Below are 24,313 nucleotides of genomic sequence, written 5' to 3' on the forward strand. Positions count from 1 at the left end.
TACAATGTTCGATTTAAAATAGTTCCATACTTCATACGGGAATATTTTAAAATAATCATCTTCCTATAGGCATTGTAAAAATGGGAAAAATTGTAGATTTTGTTGTTATTCATTTATCTTTATTCTAAGCCCAGAGGCGAAGTGTGCATCCTCTAAGGTTCATATGGCATACATGTACATAACATTTTGAGTGTGTGCAAATGCTTGTTCACAAATTTGGTTTTATGGCATCTATTTATATATATATATAAGTATATATATATATATATATATATATATATATATATATATATATATATATATATATATATATATATATATATATATATATATATATATATATATATATATATATATATATATATATATATATATATATATATATATATATATATATATATATATATATATATATATATATATATATATATATATATATATATATATATATATATATATATATATATATATATATATATAATATATATATATATATATATATATATATATATATATATATATATATATATATATATATATATATATATATATATATATATATATATATATATATATATATATATATCTAGATATAAAATCACATTTTTTGACATCTCAATAAAGATGAAAAAGAAACTGGGAGTTTAGGTATTTACAGAGGTTACGACCCGTCAGGCTGATATAATATTCTCAATATTATTAATATTAAAAGCATTTACTTTGTGGTTAGTAATTTTTACTTATTTATTTTTTTACAAAAATTTTAATATTAATAAATAACCACTCACCGAGATTTTTATGTCTATCGGTTTCGAGACGTACCCGTCTCTTCGTCAGGACAATCACTACCACAGCATGCAAACACTACCACTCTTCACCACCATAGCACCATTTACACACTTTTTTCACGTCTTTTTTGACACGGGAATAAAAATGTGAAATACTAATAATAAAGGGTTACAACTAAATAATAAGGACATATGGTCTAATATATTATCCTAGTTTCTCTGACACAAAGGTAACTATTGTGAAATTGCGCCTATTTACATTTATTTGTTGTTTTTACTTTTTGGTGAAATTTAAACTGTATTTTGTAATTACAGACTTTCAATATGAAAAAATAAAAACTATTGCATAGCTACTAGTATATACTGTCAGTTGGTACGCCCGAAGTTGTCTGCGCGTCCGAGTACCAAATGTTCTCCGAACGTGACAAATGTTATCTTGGAAATCTGGCAAGATAGGGATCTGAGGACATATCTGAATGCGGCTGATGATCACGACCGGCGCGCACTGTGTACCGCGCACACGAAATTCCGTCATCGGACAATATTTATGTCTGAAAGCTATGACCACTGTAATGCAGAAATGCCTGCATTATCCGCTCATTGCGCAGCGAAGGGATATGTCCTGCGAGATGCATAGACACTAGCAATCGTCTCTCATGCATACCAGGAATTGCGGGAACCACTTGATACTTGCATTCGATACTATCCAGAAAAAAACCTTTGTAATACATGGTATTCATTTTTTATAAATAATAATCCGCAAAGACTCTTTTCATAGATGCTTGTCAGCAGGAAGGAGGTATGGATACGGAAGGTAGACTTAATATATCACCGACTCCTTTGAAATTTAAAAAAAAGATACATATCGCTCACTCCTTCCATGTTTTCGGAATGGCCAGAAAATGTACTATATCCCAGTAAAAGCGGCATATTTTTAACTTAATATTTACCCGCTACAGGGCAGAAAGTGTTGTTTTTGCATTTTGAAGAAAATGTATTGTTTAGTTATTTTTTAAATAAACTAAATGTTTTTCAAATGGAGAAAAAACATTCAGGTTTTACCTAAAAAAATCTGTTGCACAGTAAAAAGTTCAATAAGAGGCTTGATATTTATTTTTAAAACATTTTATTATATTTCTAATCTTTAAAAACGATCTCCTGAAAAATCAAGTTTTTTTTGTATATGACGTTGTTGAAAGGAGTGAGCGATATCTATACATAGGTACAGTGTGGCGAAAAATTAATCATCCCTATCGCAAGATGTTGTATTTTTTTACAAACGGCTTCTTACGTCAGTCATTTTTGATATTTGTGAACGAGACACGAGCTTTCGAACACCACCACCAAGTTTTTAGAAAACCAAAGCTTTCATTAGCGATAAATCGAAAATACCAAATATAACTTTTATTGAAAGAACTATATTTCTTAGAGCCAGGCACTCTCTATCTCAAGGTTAGAGATAAAATAAAATAAAATAAAATTAGACCACAACAAAATATTCCAGTTATCACTTTAGTATACTTCGATGTGTTTCTATTCGGTTCCCAGGGGGGGGGGTCAAATAAATATAAGTGATTTTTTCAATGTAATATTTATTCAATATTATCCTGAACTGGTACTTGAAGCGGAGATGTGATCACCTTTCCTTCACGTGTTAATGATCAATATAATACTCCGTTAATATGATGTAGTGCCCTATGCGCCATCGAGAATGAGCGAATTAAGAATTTGATACGCTCCATTAGAGAATGGAGCGTATCAAATTCCCAGTTGCGTCTTTAGGATAGAAAAAGTAGAATATTTTTTTCAATATTGTTAATATTTAAAGCATTTACTTTGTATAATTTATATTTGAAGCACTAACTTTGTGATTTTCCATTTTAGTATTAAAATGTAACTTAGTTTTAAAATCACCAAAAATATTTTAAAAACTTAATTATAATGTCTACCGGTTTCGAAGGTAACCGCTTCTTTATCAAGACTAATTAATACTAAAACTCTATCTACTAAACAATATTCATAATATTTTGACGGTTAGGGAAAGAAGCTTGGGTAGACTTCAAGTGGCTTTATTTTTTTGTTGATTGGCAGTCACATTTACTTTGTGGTCATTTTAACTTTTATAATTATTTTACAAAAATGTTAGTTATATTAGTATGTAACCACTCACCGAGATTTTTATTGTTTGCATGCTGTTGTAGTGATTGTCCTGACGCAGAGACGGGTACGTGTCGAAACCGGTAGACATAAAAATCTCGGTGAGTGGCTATATACTAATATTACTAATATTTTTGTAAAAAAAATAACAGAATTAAATAATGCCAGGAGTCCAGAAGTACAGAAGGGGTATACGTATGGACAAGTTTAGCGAACCTTCGTCGTGAGCCTAGCACCGTTAATTAGCGGATTGCATCTTTGCAATTAATCGTAGGAGAGATTGAGTTACACTGAAGGCTAATTACTGCAGTCGGAGGCTTCTGAGTTTTAGTTAATGAGGTGGTAAGAACTTTTAGTCTGCCCACTTAAAAATATAAATAAAACAAACAAACAATTTTCTAAAACAGCTGCTAATGTAAAAAAAAATATTAAATATTTTTAATAGCAGTACAAATATTTTTAATTGCATTCCTTGACTGTCGAAGTCACATTGTGGGATGTTACCATTTTAATTTTAATTTCACTTCGGTGAATATCACATTTCCTTAAAATCTATTGTGGCACGTATTTCGTTTGAATTTTCGTTAATCTTTTTGATTTTGATATTATAAGGTTAGAAAAATATGTCGATCACCTAAATGATTTGGCTATGATTCACGTAAAAATACGTAATTCTTTGTACCTACAGTTTTATTTGAGAAAACGATAACTATTATTTAATCTAATTTTTGTGGTAGACCACAACACCATACTATAGCATATCTACATCAAGTTGATAAGTAAAATTTGACTTTAAATATACGAAATGTATTATTAAGTTTTTTTTTATATTTTTAATTTATTGTAATACATTTATGTATTGTTCGTAAGTAAAATGTTTATGGGCGAAATATGTACATACAATTTATAATATATATGACAATACGTATTATATATTATATTTATTTTGCCCATAAACGCTTAACTTGCGAATGATATATTTCTTACATTAAATAAAAGATCAAAAACCATAAAAATACTATTTTCTAAAACCATTAAATGTTTTACGTTAATGATATTTAAAATAAAACTTTAAAACTTAAAATAAAACGGAGTTTTATTGTAACAGACGTTACTTTTTACTAATTATATGTAATTAATCACTAATTCACAGTTTTTCTATTCTATTTAAATTTAATTAGATAAAATTTGTATTTTAAAAGCATTGTTAACTTCATGGTTATAATAATTTAACACTCTCTTTATCATTCATCGTTCTCATTGTGTAATACCACCTTAAATTTCTACTTTAAAAAAAAACATTCCATCATCAGGTTTATCTACAGTTGACTATATAGAATGGTTGTTCTGATTTTTTTGGTGATTTTAAGTGGTATTATCAAAGTGAGTGATGAATGATAAAGAGAAAATTATTTTTTGACGCCTCGACAAAGATGAAGAAAATATGGAAGTCTAGGCACTCACAGGGCTTACAACGGTCATGGGCTTGGTTAAGTGATCACTTTACACACGTGTAACATTCACAAATTCTACCCATGATTGACAACCCCACTACTCAAATTTTGAGTAGCGATCACTTGGCCAGCCTACGACAGGTTTTAAGCTCTGTAAATACCAAGACTACCTTATTCTTCTTCATCTTTGTTGAGATGAAAAATGTAAAATAACTCCCAAGTGGATAACCCCAGATTTTTTAACAAGTATTTGGACACACTGAAAATTCTTTAGGTAACGAGTGTTTTTAGTAAATACTGTTAGCTACTTGATTTTCCGAAAAAAAAAATAGTAATAACTAATACATAAATAAATAAAGCCCTGTAAATGCCCAGACTTCCACGTTCTTCTTCATCTTTGATGAGATGTCAAAAAATAATATGAAAAATAACTCTTATAATTGGAGATAATTCAGATTTGTGAACAAACATTTGGACACACTCAAAATGTAGTAAATGAATAAAGTTTATTAACCATTAAAATGATATAAATAAATATTTTTAAAAAATCACTCGACCTACCCGGAAGTTTTATTATAATAACTGTTCTTGCTATAACACTTCAATACTGAATCGGCTAAATTAACTACAGCTAAGAGTAAGCATATCTTCACTGCACAGAGAAATAACATCACTCGAGAAAATTAATACTGCTTTCCTTATCAAAAAATAATAATTACACATTAATTTTGTACAGTGAAGGATTTTAAAGCGTTCCAATCACCGAGTTGCCGACATTAAAATGCTTCTTATCTAATCGACTGCGCTCTAGAAGGCGATTGGTCGAAGACGTAGCGCTGGTCGACCAATCATATCGCGCGAATCCAGCTTTTTATTCTATTCAAATATTTACATTTCGATAAGGGCTACTAAAAATATTATAATTACACAAAATTCAATATTTGTTATTTATTTATGAATCGTGATACAAAAGGCAGAATCATGTGTTTCTATGTACGACACGTGTTCGCAGTCATTTTTTGTGTATGTAGCACAGGGTTGCCATTCGTTAACATCTTGCACTTTTTAATAATGCATTACTCGCAAGTACAAATGGAAAAGTGCGTTGAGATGGTTTAGACACGTGGAACGAATGAGCGAGGAAAGAATAGAAAAACAAATTTATGAGGCGAATGTAGTTGGATATAGGAACAGAATAAGACCTAAGGAAATTTGGCATGATCAAGTATAATAACTACTTTAAATGTCAAGTCAAGAGTAGGAATAATCGTATATATGCATAATTTGCAAAGGCAAAGTGGTGTGGCGTTATATGCTCTCTGCCTACCCCTGCGCAGAATCGTTGTAATTATTACTTAGTTAGTCATTGTTGTTATATTGAATTTAATAATAAATAACGAAGTATTAAAATACATTAAAATTATTAAGATTTATTTTTTTTTTTAAAAATTCAATGCCATTTTTTATAAATGTTAACTGAAGAAAAAAAAACGCACTTAAATAATACAAAGAAAAAAACTATTATATCATTCATAAGTATAAACAATAAAAATGAGTGCAAGTCCCTCTCCAAGCACAAGAGTTAAATCTCTTTTTAGAAGTGACATAGCGCAACTAGTATAAGATATGTAAAAAGTAAAAATGTCTAGGGAATGAACTTAATTGTTATATTTTTTTGTAAATAAATAAAAAATAAAATGATTATTAATATCTTTTGATAAATTCAACAACCGGTGGCAACCCTAAAAACGTGTTGAAATATTTGAAACAATTGAAAAATAAACTTTATTAACCTTTCCCTTCCGGTGCTAAAATAAAAACGCGCGTCCCGGTGTTGGGTAGTCACTACACAATAAAAAATTAGCGATTTTAAATCGAAAAAATACGACATTCATAGTTAATTCCCTTAATTAAGTTTAAATGAAGTAAAAAATTAAAATAATTTAGTTTTATTTGCTGAAAACATCAAGAAACCATCTGGCAACGCTCACGGAACCAGCATAGGTCCACTCTTGTCGGAAGCCCAAGAGCTACTGCCGCTAGCCCGCTAGCCGCCAACCAGAGAACATTGAGCTTTGAGCTCCTCACGCTTGCTCAGCTTGATGCGAATATAGTGTCGCGGTTCCCGCACACTCTTCACGCGCTATTTATACGCGAATTTGTTTCCGATATTCACAAAATTATTCCGATGTACCCGATAAATTCTGATTATTATTAACATTATTTTTTAAATCAATGCGTTAATATGTTGTGGTGGAATGCCTAAAATCTTAGCTTTGTATTTATAATTTTTATAGAGATATTGATGGTTATTAGAAGCAATGTGTATAAGGTACACAACACCGGGAAGGGAGGGTTAATACCCGTTCAGTTACTAGAGGGCTAAGACTTTTATGAACTTTCTCGCGAAAAATGTTACAAAAGTGACATATATGATTCACTATCCAGTATAGTTAGTGTACTAACGCTTACTGCAAATTCGACCAATTTCATCATGGACCATGTATTGTTTACAACCGGTATATTGCGATTAGTTTTAACATACCGTTTAGTGTAACCCTGGTTTGTGAAGCTATTTTACTTGTGGAGGTCCTCACCAAAACGTTACATTTCCATTATAAATGTTTTGAAGTAATCGGGAATTCCAGCTTTAAGATTGTAACGTTTTGGTGCGATGTAATGATTTCATTTTGTATTTTGTATATTAAAAGCATTGCTTAGTGCTATGGTAATAAAACACTCTCCTTTTTATCCATTGATAAATTTGTGTAATACCACTTTTATTTACATATTATTTTGTGACATCTTATCAAAGATGAAGAAGAATATGGAAGTCTGGGCATTTACGGGGCTGACGACCGTCATAGGCTGGTTTAAGTGATCACTTCACACACGTGTAACACTCACCAATTATACCCATCACAACCACACTACTCAAATTCTTGAAAGTTCTATAAATATGAACCAATTTTGAAACATTGTTCTTGAATCACTAGAACTTAACTAGAGACATCTATTGGTGAGATGAAAAAAGTTGAAAATTAAAAATAATTGGAGATAATCCAGATTTTGTGAACAAGTATTTGAACACACTCGAAATAATGTAAATTTTATTTTAATGACCTGATGATGGAATGATTTTACGAAACCGGTAGTCACGAATAAGTGTTTACAAAAGTGGTATTACACAAAGTAAACAATGGATGATAAGGACGGTGATTTCATATTGGTTTAACACAGGATTGGTCACGTTTTGTCGCAACTTTGATTGAGATTTCGATAGAATACAGTAAACAGAACAGATTGGCATTTAAATGTTTTTTTGTGAAATGTTGGAAATGTAACTTTTTGGTGAGGACCTCCACACTTGTCGTCATAGCCACCTGTGTTTGATATTCAAACAAAACGATGATTTATCACTATTTATGTATTACTAGTCATTTTCATTCTTTAGTGTATTTGATGACACCTCATAAATTAATGAACTTGAATAAAAAAACGCTTTCAAAATTATATGCACAATGAGAATTTTAGAGAAAAAAAAATTGTCATCATCATCATCAGCCTGTGTCTGTCCACTGTTGAACGTAGGCCTCCCGCATGAGTCTCCGTCCTCTTCGATCCTCCGCCTTCCGCATCCAGGTCACTCCCGCTATTCTTCTTATATCGTCAGTCCATCTTGTAGGGGGTCGGCCGATGCTTCGTTTGCCAGTTCTTGGGCGCCATTCCAATACTTTTCTTCCCCATCGACCGTCGTCTCCTCGACAGATATGTCCTGCCCATTGCCACTTGAGTGTGCCTATTCGTGCCGAGTGTGCCTATTCGCAACTTAAGTAGTGGATGCTACCCAACGAATAGGTACAAAAAAAGTGGCAAAAATAAATCGTAAGATACTGTTAATTTGTGAACTATGTACTATTAGTGAATTAGCAAGAAAAAAATTATAACATTTTAATTGAATAATTAACATACGAATAAAAAATTTACTTGGTTATGTAATTTATTCATGATGGTATTGTGATCTATTTTTCACATTTACCCTCCCAAAACTAGCCTACATGCAGATAAACATCTAAAAGATGAGGCTTTGCGGGTTATTCCTTAGGAAAAAAATATCTTGTAAAATCGTTCGCCGATTGCTTATAATTTTTTACTCAACTTTGCATTCATTCGAATGCGCCCGTGCAAACATATAAGGTGTTTTTAACTATAATATTTTATGGTATAACAAAATATTATTAAAAACAGTTTTCCTACTATGGTAGTGCCGTCTGTTCAACTTTATAGACAACCCACGGAAAACTAAGTACTGCTCAAGGCGGATAGCGTGCTTCTTAACAGATTTTGTCACTTAGTATTTTCAAAGTTTTTACTTGTGTTGCTGTTTCAAAGATTTTCAATATCCTCGTTGCTTCACAAGCATTGTGAATTGAAACATATTGGAAATATGTATTTTCTAATTTCTTTCTTTCCCATTTAACTATACTAAGCCACAGAAACGCGTTAACTGGCACAGCTAGTAGGTATATTATATATATATATATATATATATATATATATATATATATATATATATATATATATATATATATATATATATATATATATATATATATATAAATATATGTATACAAACATGCCTACTCGTATATCGCTTACTCCTTTCAAGAACGTCATAAATCAAAAATCGTCAATTTTCAGTTGTGCATGTTTTCGGAATGCTTAGAAAATGTACTGTATCCCAGCAAAAGAGGCATATTTTTAACTTGATATTTACTCGCTACAGGGCAGAAAGTGATGTTTTTTTGCATTTTGAAGAAAATGTATTGTTTAATTATTTTTTTAAACATACTAAATATTTTTCAAATGGAGAAATAACCTCCAGGTTTTACCTAAAAAGATCTGTTGCAAAGTAAAAAGTTCAGTAAGTAGCTTGATATTTATTTTTAATACATTGTATTATATTTTTAAACTTTAAAAACGTTCTCCTGAAAAATCAAGTTTTTTGATTTATGACGTTCTTGAAAGGAGTGAGCGATATGTATTATCATGTATATATATATCATAGGTAACTTGGTTAAATATCTTTAAATAAAAACCCTAGATACTAACCGATAAAAATGATACAATATGACTTTATTACTGTAGCACTAATTTACATATTAAAAAAAAAACAAATGCCGAGTTAAACTTGATAAAGCAAATGTTAAAAAAACTGTGAGCGATATCAGTAAGCGTCAGTCCCTTATCGATAAACGTAATAAACGAGTATATATGTAGAATAAAATATAATGTAGGTTTCCAAAGAGATTACAATGAGATGAATGAGTCCGAGATGCACTTTGGATTCTAGAATCGTAATAAATAATTTTGATAAATAGTTCCTTCCAGAAGATACTGCAATAGAGTGTTCATAAACTATCAATTTTATTAATTGATCAACTCTAAAATTTAAACTTAGCTTAACATACGGTGTTTGGAAATAATCTGGAATGCATAGAAACATGTGTCACAATAGAATTTTTAAAAAAATTGGTATTTACCAATTGAAATTAACTTAAAATTTATTTATTTAGCAACTCTTTTTAACTTATTGTCTCTAAATAATTATGAATTGTGATAAAAATAGGGTACAGAAGAGGGGTAGGTTTAATTGATAAATAAAATACACGTCAATCTAAACCATTTTTTAAAAGAATTAGCGTGGTTTCTTTATGATGTATTTATAAACAAATATATTAAATTATTAACAGTATCTACTTTATTCGACATAAAAAAATGAAGCGTGATAAATTTCACATAAACAAAACATTATCTCAAAGTTATAACCAAAATAACATCTTATTTACATAAAAAAATATAACGGTTCAAAGATAGATAGAATAATTGTGAATGAAATAATTAATTTTAGCATTTCGAGAGAGAAAAAAATACAATCGTACGTTCTTTTTCACTAAAACTCATTTTTGTTGCTTACAAAACAAAAAATATTTTTTATCATATCACAATTCAAGTATTTATGTGCCTAAAATAAAATATTTACGAATAATTCTAAGAAGAGTACTAATTTTAGTTATTACATTTATATCATTATTTATCCAAATCTATTTTGACACGTGTTTTGATGCGTCCAATACCTTACGGTGTATGATAATGATATTGAATAAGTCGAGACACGTGTCATAATACATTTTTATAAATAGTGAGATTACACAACTAAATCTATTATTTTATATAATACCCTTTTTTTTGTTTAATCTCTGAACGTTTTTTAATAGTTTTATAACATAAATGTGGAATTGTTTAATTGGCGTTTTTTAACGTAACTTTTTTTTGTTAATGTTATGTAATATTTATTATTGTTAATGTAACTATTGTTTACTATATCATTTTTTATATGTAAGCTGTACAATTCCTGAATAAATAAAATAAAAAAATAATTTAAAAAGTAATATATTAAATGGATAGATATCACCTCAATATGACTGCCCAGCCATGTAATTAAATAACTCAAAATATTGTTCGATTATAGAAAATGATGTTCCCGAGTTATGTAGTTTGAATGTTTTGTTCACAACATTTCGAGTGTGTGCAAATATTTGTTCACAAATTATAAACTGAATACATAAAAATAACGAAAATAACAATATGAAGCGTTTCCTAGTATGTAAAAATATTCCGGGGTTCGGAACTTACAAACAAATAAAAGTGCATCTGCTAAATAAAAGCTTTTCTCAATCTAACATAGATGGCGGTTGTGAACTCATATATAATGTGTAATGAGATTTATCAGTATATGTAGGAGTTTTGAAATTTAAAATAGTGTGGTTGTCAATCATGGGTGAATGTTACATGTTGATTTTTTTTTCAAATAATTTTTGTGTTACACGAGTTAATCTGTCTATGATAGGTCATAAACATAGTAACTACCCTGATTTATTTATTCTACTGCATTTATGTTGATATATAAAAATGTTAAAATAACTGCTAAAGTGGAGAAACTCAAATTTGTGAACAAGCATTTAGACAGACACAAAATGTTGTTTCATATAAACATAAATATTTATTTTTAGAAAATAGTTCACACGCTGTTTCCTCACCCGATTTCAAATCGACTGAACTAATATCGGTGGTAATTTTCGAATGAAAAAACAAAAAACCAATTATAATTATAATCTTCATAAAGAACTGTACAATGTATTAATAACGACTGGCGATTAAATTACTAAATAACACGAATAAAATAACAGCTCGAAATAAAACCAATTAATTAAAATAATTGTTCCTATTTATCCATAAACTCGATCAACGGAAGATACACACAGACCCCATTCAAGTAAGTATTGCCTGTGAAATAATATAACGCTATAAGATTCCCATATGAAATTAAGAACAATGCCTCGCTTCTTGTGGGACCCGTTTAGTGCGACCAATTATTTCATCGTGTTAACTTAATATTACATTTCCGTGTAAACAGCCGGGGAAGAAAATCTAACATGCATTAATAATAATACAACAATACATGTAATATGTCGAGTGTATGTCGCGTGTGAAATTTGACGAAAATTGGGTTAAAAAGTCGCAGTGTGCCAAATATTCAACAGCGAAATATTGGATTTCGAATGGCGTCAAAACAATAACACAACATGAATGTGCCAAAAATATTGTATTTCGAATGGCGTCAAAACAATAACACAACATGAATGTGCCAAAAATATTGTATTTCGAATGGCGTCAAAACAATAACACAACATGAATGTGCCAAAAATATTGTATTTCGAATGGCGTCAAAACAATAACACAGCATGAATGTGCCAAAAATATTGTATTTCGAATGGCGTCAAAACCAAAACACAACATGAATGTGCCAACTTCAGATAAATGCATCTTCTTGAATGTTTTTCGCAGATACTTTGTGGCACATTTTATAAACTTTATAAAATGATACAATTTTATTTTTAACCAGTTTTTATTGTTACATTTTTTTTCCAACCGGTTTCGACAAGAACCTTATCATCATCAGGGTTAAACACGACACTGACGATGACAAGGTTCTTCTCGAAACCGGTTGGTGAAATAATGTAAAAATAAAAAAGTGGTTAAAAACATTTATATGTATCTTCTTCCTTGTAATTGTATTTAATCTCTAACGGACATTACATCTGACCGTGTAAGCATTCGCATTTCAGCAGTTTCTAGTTGCTTAGAGTAGGTGTTATACATCGTCCAGCATTCGGAGCCACAGAGAAGTGCGGGTCTGACAATTTGCTCACTCCTTTCAACAACATCATGTATCAAAAATCGTCGGTTTTCAGTTTAGTGCATGATTTTGGAACGCCCAGAAAATGTACTATATCCCAGAAAAAGCGGCATATTTTTAACTTAATATTTACCCGCTACAGGGCGGAAAGTGTTGTTTTTGCATTTTGAACAAAATGTATTGTTAAATTATTTTTTAAATATACTAAATATTTTTCAAATGGAGAAAAAACATCAGGTTTCATCTAAAAAGATCTGTTTCACAGTAAAAAGTTCAATAAGTGGCTTGATATTTATTTCATTTTATTATATTTTAATACTATCTTTAAAAACTATCTCCTGAAAAATCAAGTCTTTTGATGTATTACGTTGTTGAAAGGAGTGAGCGAATTGTTTGGTAGACTTTTCTCTTCAGCTTGGCTACCATTTTCGGGTGACAAAAGACTCCCGTCACATTTGTGTGTTTGGAAACAATCTTCGCCTCTCCACCTTCATGCATGAGAAGATGTATGAATGTGGAAGAGATGAAGAGCAAAGACAGATTGGTGTGGCGTTCTATTCTCTCTGCCTACCCTTGCGGAAAAGCGGTGTGATAGTTAGTTAGTTTTAAAATATTTCGTCTTAGAAATATACCCGCCAATGTACATTTATTCTGTACATGTTTAATTAATAAATATAAAAAACAATTAATGGATATATAATTAAATTTGATTCATCTCATTCCTTATCATAATAATGATATCTAACTAAAAACCTTCAAGAAATTGTAACAAGAATATTTTAACACATTCGCCACGGATGACTCGTATACGAGTCGTTGATATTTGTTTTAAGAAACACGGATGATAAAAAATTGTCTTCTCAATGCGTTATTTATAAAAAACGTCGAGAAAACCCATTGCGAAATACTTGTATGTAAACATCTTTTTCTTTAACCCTTTGGCTACCAGGATTTTTGGGGTTACTATTTTTGAAATTATTCTTCTCCTAACCCTTATCTGCACCCAATGGTGCATAGGGCACTGCATAATTTTGGCGCAATGTTTTCTTGATCGTTATTTACGAGAAGATGATTACTCTTGCGCTTCAGGGACCAGTACAGGGTAGTATTAAATAAATTTATTCTTCAAACCGTATTCCGCACCCGATGGTGTAGTGCATCATATAAACACAGTGTTATCTTGATCGTTAACATATGAAAGAAAGGTGATGAGTCCAGGGTGGGATTTAATAAATATTATAGTGTAAAATCACTGGGATTTATTTTACTCCCCCCTGGAAATCGAACCCGGGACCTCCAGCACGGTAGATAAACACGCTAACCATAACACCGCGGAGGCGGACAAACAATGATAAAAATACCGTAATTTAAACATAAATAATTATAAAAATAATGTGTTTGATAATTTTTAATCAATCTGTTTTTAAATTTTACCCCTTTATGCAACGAAAATATCTTTTGAAGTTTAGTTAACTACTTAATTGTTCGCAAAGTTATAAAAAATAGACTAACGAGTAAATCCATCTTGCTTAGCGTCCACCTCCTATCCACGCCGTGCGCATAACACTGCAAATCAAACGACTTCCCGTTTTATTTGACGACATCCGGTGTTGAAAGTAATAGAGTAGGAGTGAGTAATTAACAAAAAACAGTTATGCAATATACGTATTATATTTGTATCAATTAATTGCATACTGTTTATTAACCTTGACACGTAAAATGTATTTTTTAATAATATCACAGCTTTACACAACTTACTTTTCGTGGAAACGGAATTGGTTTAGTGGGCTTTGTTTTTCTGATTTTTATTTGAGTGTTTTTGTAACTTACAACTATTGTTTTGTAGTATTACAACTAATTGTAAAATATAATAATCATTTAATTCTAAATATCGATGTATAACTAATTGAAGAAGTAGAAAATAATACGAATCGAAATTTTTCGCACAATTCGGAAGGAATTCTTTACATACCGTCCAAAATGTATCCGATAGGGCGCTTGTCCACTACCCGGAATTTCAACGTCCGGCAGCCCGTATTTGAAAAATTAAAGCGACTACGACAGTTAAGCGTGATCGAATTTACGCGCAACGTGTTCACGCACCGATCAAGAGCTCCGATCCGAAGAAAGATGGACAAAAACACAAGCCAATCCAAGCCAGTCCTCGTTTCAAAACGCTAACTGACGTGCCGGACGGTAAAATTCCGTGTAGTGGACAAACGCCCATACAATTATAAATAATGACATCAGCTCCAACGGATCCGGTATTTCTCGTAGTCGAAGGGTTAAATGTCTAATAAATTTATTTCCGTTTATTTTATCACTTTATAATGGCCACGTGATGCTGATAACAGTATGATGAACGCAAAACAAAAACGTAAACATAATACTTCATCAATCGGACATCAATTCACATATCGTGTACACAGTATCGAACAGATTAATTGAAACAATTTTTTTTTTCGTATTTTCAACACCCTCTAAAAAAATGTTTTGCGGGTGTCCTCGTATTATGGACCAGGGCTGCTTCTTTCAGTGACAGATGAGGAATAGCGAGAAATATCACCCAATTCTACTGGAAAAGATACTACCAGAGATACAAAAACAAATATTTCCAAAAATCCAACAATATCATGAAATTCTTCACACAAAAACTGTGTTGGACTGGTCAAGAATTTTGCCAAACATAAACCTAGTTGAAAATCTATCGACAATCTGTTAGAATCGGCTCTCCAAAATAGATTGCACTACGGTAGAAAAGAAAATTCAGGTATGGTTTCGAGACGAAAAAATGGCATCCACGTGCCGAAACCTTATATAGTAGATGCCAAGAAGAGTAAAATCTTTGATTGAGCCCAAATGAGATCATATTAAATATTTTTGAAATAACTTATCAACAAAAGATTTAACAAAACTTTTTTACGAAAATACAACAACAAATATTTGTTTCAATAAATCTGTTCGATACTGTACCTAAATATTATTATAATCATAAAATAATAGTATATTTGAAGTTTTTTCATTTATTTTGTATGTGAGAATTAATATATTATCAGTATAAAATTGAGGTTAGTCCGCACTCTACATACTAGTTTGATTTGAGAGCAATGGATGATAAATCGCGTAAAATAATGATGTCGGCCTCTAAAGTGAATTGGTTGGCACATTCGGCTACCATGCTGAAGGTCCCGGGTTCGATTCCTAGGGGTGTCAAAATAAATATGTATTTTTTCACTATAATATTAATTTATTAAATACTACCATGGATAATAGAACACGGAGATGGGTAGATTTATAACAGATCGCATCATTCAACCATGTCGTATTTGATTGCATGCAATTGACAATTTTCTTTAACTACTGTTTTATTAATAAGTATTGTAAAATGTGCCCTCAGCACGGGAAAACTCAGTGAACTCAACATTACTCTATGTTGTTATTTGTAATCATGTGTATGATGAAAATAAATGGATAATGGCTATTTATAAATGGATAATAGAGGTGGGTGCCTAGATATGAAACAAATCGCGTCATTCGGCCATGGCGTATTTTATTTCATGTCACAAACAATTTTCACACATATTTTATTTGAAATTTAACTTAGTTTTGAAATCACATAAAACTATTTTTTCATGACTTAATTATAATGTCTAGCGGTGTCGAAGCTAACCGCTTCTTTTTCAAGACTCGGTTAGCTTCAAAACCGGTAGACATTATAATTTAATTATAATAAAATATTTTTATTGATTTAAAAAAAAAAAGTTGTATTTTAATAATAAAATGGAAAATCAGAAAGTTATTGCTTCAAATATAAAAATTTTCATACAGTTTTATAAAAGGTTATGGTAAAATATACCCTTAACACGGTAAACCCCATTGAGGGTATATTATTGTAAATTGTATTATAAGTTTTAATTGTGTGTATGGTGAAAAATAAATAAATAAATAAATGGTCTAGTACTTGAAGTGCTGGACTACATCTTGCTTTCATATTATAAACGATAAAAATTATATTGAATCAATTAAATGCCGTTCTCTACGCACCATTGACCATTGGGTGCGGATAAGGTTAAAAAGTAATAGAATTTTTTTTAAATTATTGATTCGGCAGTCACTTTGTGGTAAAATCTATCAATTTTTAATTGATGTTTTACTTAGTAAATACCACTATTTCTTAAAATCGAAACACGTGCAACAGTAAATTTTAAGAAATAGTGGTATTTACTAAGTAAAATATCAATTAAAAATAGAAAAACACTGTGACAAAAAAAAACTACATACAAAGATGATTCTGAAATTCAAGGGAAAAGCTCTCCCATCTTAATCAGAAAAGTTGCACTTCAATTGATTTATAATTCAAAGGAAAAGTTCTCGCATCTTAATCAGAAAAGTTGCACTTCAATTGATTTATAATTCAAGGGAAAAGCTCTTGCATCTTAATCAGAAAAGTTGCACTTCAATTGATTTATAATTCAAGGGAAAAACTCTCGCATCTTAATCAGAAAAGTTGCACTTCGATTGATTTATAATTCAAGGGAAAAGCTCTCGCATCTCAATCACAAAAGTTGCACTTCGATTGATTTACAATTCGAAGGAGAAACTCTCGCATGTTAATCACATAAGTTGCACTTCGATCTCTCTATCTCATTTCGAGAGTCTCAAGCCTTGAGGAGTACCTCCGAATACGAGTACTGGTATCGGTCTCGTCTTGTAGTACTGATCTAATTACGACGAGAAATAACTACCCCTCCGATAGCTAAACGATTGCTAATGGTTCATAATTGAAAACTCTCGTGATAGAGCCTTCGAGACGTAATAGCAGGGGGTAGGTGCCGTTAATTTTCCAGGTAATTGCTTCACTTGCAGACGTTTGGCACGAAGCTGAATTGTCTACACTGAACTGGGCAGGTACACTACACCGTCAAAGATTAACAACGGAGTGCAGCGGTTATATTCCTAAAACAAGTATATTCAATAAATATTCATCTTCTAAAAGATATAGACAGGTGACAGTATTAAAAATGAAGATATAAGAAAGCGATGTAAGGCTGAACAAGGGATAATTGAAGAGATCAAGAAGAGTAAGAATTAAGAAGTGCATATTTAACCTCGGCTCGTAACGCATGTTTGTGCTGAAACTTTTAGTGCATGTTGGTCTTCGGGTCGACTAAAAATCGCATGTGTTAAACATTTTGTGTAGTTTTAAGTGTTTAGATGGTGCTATGGTGGTGAAGGGTGGTATTGTTTGCATGCTGTGGTAGTGATTGTCTTGACGAAGAGACGGATACGTCTCGAAACCGGTAGACATAAAAATCTCGGTGAGTGGTAAAATACTAATATAATTAACATTTTTTTAAAAAAAGTAAAAATAACTAACCACAAAGTAAATGCTTTAAATATTAATAATATTGAGAATAGATTAAGAAGAGTTATTTAAGGTGGTGTGGATATGTGGAGCGAATGGATAACGAGAGAATGACTAAGAAAATGTGGCGAATGTGAGCACAGAACGAGGACGACCGAAAAAGACTTGGCACGATCAGATCAATCACGACCTAAAATCTGGTGGTGTTAGAAGTCTGCGTAATCGGAAGGCATGTATGGGCGTGAAGGAAGATAGGGGTGTATGAAAGGACAGAAGAGTGTGGCGTTCCATTCTTTCTGCCTACCTTTTCGAGGAAACGGCGTTATTCAGTCTACTTCCATTCCAAATTAGTTTACGTTTTTTTTAAGAGAGCCTGAAATAACATTTAATTTTTTATATTACCTACATTTCAACGTTACTAACAATATTTTCATTCATTCAAACCCTTATCCGCACCCCAATGGTGCATAGGGCACTGCATCATACAAACGCAGTGTTATCTTGATCGTTAACACATGAAGGAAAGGTGATCAGCCCCCCACTTCAGGTACCAGTCCAGGGTAATATGGAATAAATATTAGAGTGAAAAAATCACTTATATTTATATGACCCCCCTGGGAATCGAACCCGGGACCTCCAGAACGGTAGCCGAGCGTACTGACCATTACACTACGGAGGCGGACAATATTTTAATACATTGTATATCCATTGGTACATTGTAACACATATCTACTATAAAAGGATAAATAAATAGCACTGGGTTTTACCTCTAACGTAGATAAATATTAAAGTTACAAGAATACTTCAACTTTGTACTATGGTAGGCTTACAGCTCTATTAAGAAGTGTAAATGTTTAAGTCTCGTAGGAAGTTCCGACAAAGTGATCCCCCAGGCCTTTCATAGCAGCACTAGAGTGACTAGTTAATATAAGTACTAAACGTAATCTTGGATCATGAAAATTCAATTTATAGACAATTTCTGCACACCTACATAGAGATATTATTATTTATTTATTTAAAATTATAATTTTGCTTGGTAAATACGACTTTTTTTAATCCATTGCCATAACTGAAAATGGCAACCTTCAAAAGGAACTGGGAGTGCGATTAGAACTCGCAGGGTCCACATTTAACAGTATAAAGGCTGTCTGGAGATCGGATTTATACTCGGTGAGGACCAAATGCCGCCTATACAATGCCTGCATTGCTCCTGTTGTCTTATACGGCTGTGAAACATGGCACCTTACAAGGGCCCAGAGCAGAAGTGTACTAAGCTTTGAGAATTGGTGTCTTCGAAGAATTTTAGGCGCGCGGTGGTTTGACTTTGTGAAGAATGAAGAGATAAGGCGTAGGACGCAACAAATCTTTGTTAAAACTGTCGTCAAGAAAAGGCGATTTAGTTGGCTTGGTCATGTACTCCGCATGCCTCCCGAGAGCCTTAATCAAGCTTGCTTCTTTTAAAAACCAACAGGTTCGCGCGGCCCAGGATGACCACTGCTAACAATTCGTCAGCAGTTCTCGTCAGAACTTCGGGACGCTGACCTGACTTGGGAGGATGCAAGGGAGCTGGTAGCAGAAAAGCTGGAGACAGATGTGGATAAAAACTAAAATTTTGAAAAATACATCACTAACACAAAGTGAATGACGAATCAATTTTTTATTTTTTTTTGTACCCAGGACTTTTAAGTGTTCAAATTAATTAAGCAGTCAATAGATCCCTATACATATTTGCTTGATCTCACACACACTTTACAAGTTTTAAAAAATACGTCATTATTCACAAACACCGCTTCATTATTTGCGGGGAATTATGCATTTCCTGAGAGCACGAGCGCGCATGCGCGATTTACTAAATTATACCTCTTCAGGTCCGGCTACGACAGCCATTAGAATGCATGTAATGTTGTAATTAAATTTCGCTCTCGTAACACGATAGTAGAAAACTTGGGATTATTATATTTCCATCCCGGATTGTATTATATGACCTCATATGAATTAACAGAATCAGATAAACGTTGCACAGCCATTAAGTCATTTGTTTATCAATTGTCTTAGCAAATAATGTTCATTAATAATAATAATAAAATTGTACCAATTACGTGTTCTGTTTTTATCATTATGTTAAAATTAAAAACTACTACTTCTTTATTCCGTCTTTTTTTCTTTAATGTATTTTTTTACATTTCACAATATAATAATATGCATAATTACAAATTCAAAAAAATTATATTAATACAAAAACAGATCCACAAAGGCATGGCCTGCGTGTGGGTGTACATTTTTATTTTAGGTTATAATAAAGGATATTGGAAAGAATACAACATATCGCTCACTCCTTTCAACAACGTCATGTATCAAAAGTCGACAATTTTCAGTTGTGCATGTTTTCGGAATGCCCAGAAAATGAACTTTATCCTAGAAAAAGCGGCATATTTTTAACTTAATATTTACCCGCTAAAGGACAGAAAGTGTTGCTTTTGCATTTTGAAGAAAAGGTGTTATTTATTTAAATGGAGAAAAAACATTCAGGTTTTACCTAAAAAGATCCGTTGCACAGTAAAAAGTTCAATAAGTGGCTTGATATTTATTTTAAATACGTTTTATTATATTTTTAAACGACTTCCTGAAAAATCAAGTCTTTTTAGGTAAAACCTGAAAGTTTTATCTCCTTTTGAAAAATATTTAGTTTATTTAAAAAAATAACTTAACAATACATTTTCTTCAAAATGCAAAAACAACACTTTCTGCCCTGTAGCGGGTTAAAAATATGCCACTTTTACTGGGATATAGTACATTTTCTGGGCATTCCGAAAACATGCACAACTGAAAATTAACGTTTTTTTATATATGACGTTATTAAAAGGAGTGAGCGATATATCAAAAATATAAATATATTAAAAGCGCCAATATAAACTACAAATATTTGATTTCAAATATGGAAGGTTGAGATAAGCATTATTGGTAAAATTAAGAAAGGTGTGTTGAGATCGTTTGGGCATGTGAATTGAATGAGCGAAGAAAGAATAGTGAACAAAAAATATGAGGCAAATGTGGTTGGTAATAGAAGAAGAAGACCGAGGAAAACTTGGCATGTTTAAGCATTTCAAATACTTGGGCGTGGTCAGGTTAGGAGTCGGAATAATCGACGGGTATATATGAAGTGATGCATAAATGTGGAAGAGGCGAAGATTGTTTGCAAAAACAAATTAGTTGCAAAGACCAAATTAGAAATTAAATGTCTGTCCGCCTAAAAGCTCGGTCGCCTCATTAATATGTGGTTCCTTTAAGTTGACTTTAAGAAAGCTTGAAAAAAGCTCGGGGCTCACGGCGTTAGCGTTGACAGTCGGGCGTCTGACGATCAGTCGACGTCTAACGTGGTCTAACGCAGTGTTAAGTCAGTTAGGGAGATTTGTGGTGGAATGACGAGACAGCGTTGACCTGCACGCCCGGCTGCAGCTCGCGGGCTGTTGGTAGGCTGCAGCTGGGGGTCGTGCGGACCCCGGCACTCGAGCGGCGGCAGTCTTTAGCGAGCATAATGCATAATGTAGTGCGGAGGACGACGCGCGACTCATGGGAACATCGGGTAATACACGCGCATATGTTCGGCTCATTGCACCAGTGGTATATAACACAAATGACTGAAGAAAAAAAGAAATCGAAAGAAGACAAAAAAAAATAACAATCATTATTTTCCCTTTTCCTCCCTCACGTCGCTCTTCCAGGTACTTTCACAAATTAGGATTTTTTTTAATTTTAACCGTGAAAGTACTTATTTTTTAATACTCATAAACATATGTGAATGACTTAATTGAACTCAAATTTAACTAAAAATAAAATAAAATAAAAAATATAATTTATATTTGAAGCACTAACTTTGTGATTTTCCATTTTATAATTAAAATATAACTTTGTTTTAAAATCACTCTTAATATTTTATTAAAACTTGACGTCGCCCACCTTATCAAGCTGATATACCTTGGGAATATTAGAAGGAGGGGTAGGGAGATGAAAGAAAATTCAGCACAAAAAAATATACTTGAATTAATTTAAGTAAAAATATCAGAATTATATGAAAGCGACTTTAACTTAAACTTATCTTAAATTGCTATCTTAAATTAGCTTAAAGTTAATTAATCCTATCTTAAATTAAACTTATTCTAACCTTTGGTGAAAAAGATGCGCCGTGATACTGGGGTGGCCGTGATCCTTTGTGAAAAAGCTGCGCCGTTGGATGCTGGGATGAGGTTCTTCTTATGACGGGTCTGCCGTGCGATGATTCTTGCTTCTTATTTTCTTCTTCTCCTAGTAGAGCTTCAGCTCTTAATTTGAAGGCTTATGACCCGGCGTGGGTCTGCTTTTGATACTCCGGATGAGTAACTCCCTTTTTTCTATCTTCTCTCTCCCTGCGTAGAGCTCCCGCTCTTCTCCTCACTTAAGTCTTAAAACCTGGTGTAGGTATGCTCCTTCTAACTGATTTCTCCCGACTGCTCGATCCCCCTGATCTCTCCCGACTGCTCCTTCCAACTCCTCGATCCCACTGATTTCCCGAAAATAGTTGCACGCAACTGACTGTTCCGACCAGTCCGACTGGTCGGTCTTCTCTGATCCGATGGATCCCTTCCAGCTGATCCTTCCAATTGTTGGCTTCCAAGTCCTATTCCGACCAACTCTTTTCCGGCCAACTGCCGGCTTCCAAGTGCTCGATCCCACTGATTTCTTCCCGTTATATTCGGTTTCTCTCCTTGAAGATCACGCCCTCGAAACCATTTTTCATTGGCTGACGGTGCGCTTGTATCCACCCCCAAAATTTTCAACGTCTAGACATTTCAATTAGCAAACTTAATTTTATTTATAATATAATAAAGAATGCTCTTAGTATAATAATAAAGACCACCAAAGTTGGCGACAGTTTTTATGATTCAAACCTTTTAAATACATTTTAGTTTTACGACAGGTAATTTATAAAAGGTCGGAGCCATAAAAAATATTTGCGCGCACAGAAAAAAAAATTACCTAAGACTAATTAATTAAATGGATTGATGATTGATTTTTTTAGCCAGCCTGAAAGGATAAACGTGGTTTCACCACGTCAAACTTAATGACAATGTCTACCAGTTTCGACTGGTAGACATTATAATATTTAAAAACAAAGTTACAATTTAATTATATATTTAAAAAAAATGTTTTATTGTTCACCACTGATTCATGAATGATTTATTTTCTTTCATTTGTGAATTTTACATTTTAAGATTTTAATCGAGTATTTGAAATACTACTTGAAAATCGGTCAGGTCAGGAGTCGGAATAATCGGCACGTATGTATGAGAAGATGTATGAAAGTGGAAGAGGCGAAGATTGTTTTCAAAGACAGAATGGTGGGGCATTCTATTTTCTCAACCTACCCCCGTGGAAAGCTGCGTGGTGGTTAGTAAGTTAGTTAAAGTTTTTATTTTTGAAGGGTTTCGTAGTATTGCCAACATTTTTTTTGTCTTAAAATAAAATGCAAAAAACTGAGATAGTCACTTGTGTTGCAAGCTAATCGTGTAATATAGGCACTAGGTAGTGTATCGTAGGGAACGATAAATTGACGCGTCAGGAAAATCCCATAATGGGTAAACTAGAAACTGTACACTGTACCCGGTACCTAGCCTAAGAGTCTGAGAGACTCACGTATTTACAATATTACTTAATTCGTTAAGCTGTAACGGAATTAAATTATCTAAGAAACGAACAAAAAAGCCTGTTTTATCAACAACGACCAAATAAAACTGAAATATGTATTTGTATATGTTCGTTTGTTCAAAACTTTATTTCTCCTAAATTTATTTACTGATTGCTTTCACAACATTGCAATTTGAGTACGCGCGCCTGTCAACGAGGAGCTGTCGTCTGTTTTGTCGCAACAATAATATAAACGATTTTTTCTTATCTGTAATTTAGTACCGTAGAACGGGGTTACTTAAACTTTGATGTGTTACTTGAGCCCAGTACAAAATATATATATATATATATATATATATATATATATATATATATATATATATATATATATATATATATATATATATATATATATATATATATATATATATATATATATATATATATATATATATATATATATATATATATATTATACATATATATATATATATATAAATATATATATATATATATATATATATAAATATATATATATATATATATATATATATATATATATATATACATATATATATATATATATATATATATATATATATATATATATATATATATATATATATAT

General features: G+C 32.0%; 1 protein-coding gene across 15 annotated transcripts in view; it reads right to left on the reverse strand.

Annotated features, from left to right (window-relative positions):
• LOC148314050 (protein N-terminal asparagine amidohydrolase-like) overlaps positions 1 to 24,313 on the reverse strand; it is a 193,024-nt gene that overhangs the window by 17,043 nt on the left and 151,668 nt on the right. For 2 of the 15 annotated variants that reach the window (XR_015837508.1, XM_088259477.1), the window contains exon 1: positions 4,961 to 5,177. The exons of 12 other annotated variants lie outside the window; for them this stretch is intronic. Coding sequence is in view for 1 of the 3 variants with exons in the window: in XM_088259477.1 (XP_088115603.1) it covers positions 4,961 to 5,070 (110 nt within the window). In the remaining 2 variants the exon portion in view is untranslated. Of the gene's footprint in view, positions 1 to 788; positions 808 to 4,960; positions 5,178 to 24,313 lie in introns of those variants that run through there. One more of the 15 variants, XM_088259672.1, reaches the window with a different exon arrangement.

This window comes from Brachycentrus maculatus, unplaced genomic scaffold (genome assembly GCF_059751285.1).
Source record: "Brachycentrus maculatus isolate JH-2025_06_01 unplaced genomic scaffold, ASM5975128v1 h1tg000002l, whole genome shotgun sequence".
In the NCBI taxonomy this organism is placed as follows: domain Eukaryota; kingdom Metazoa; phylum Arthropoda; class Insecta; order Trichoptera; family Brachycentridae; genus Brachycentrus; species Brachycentrus maculatus.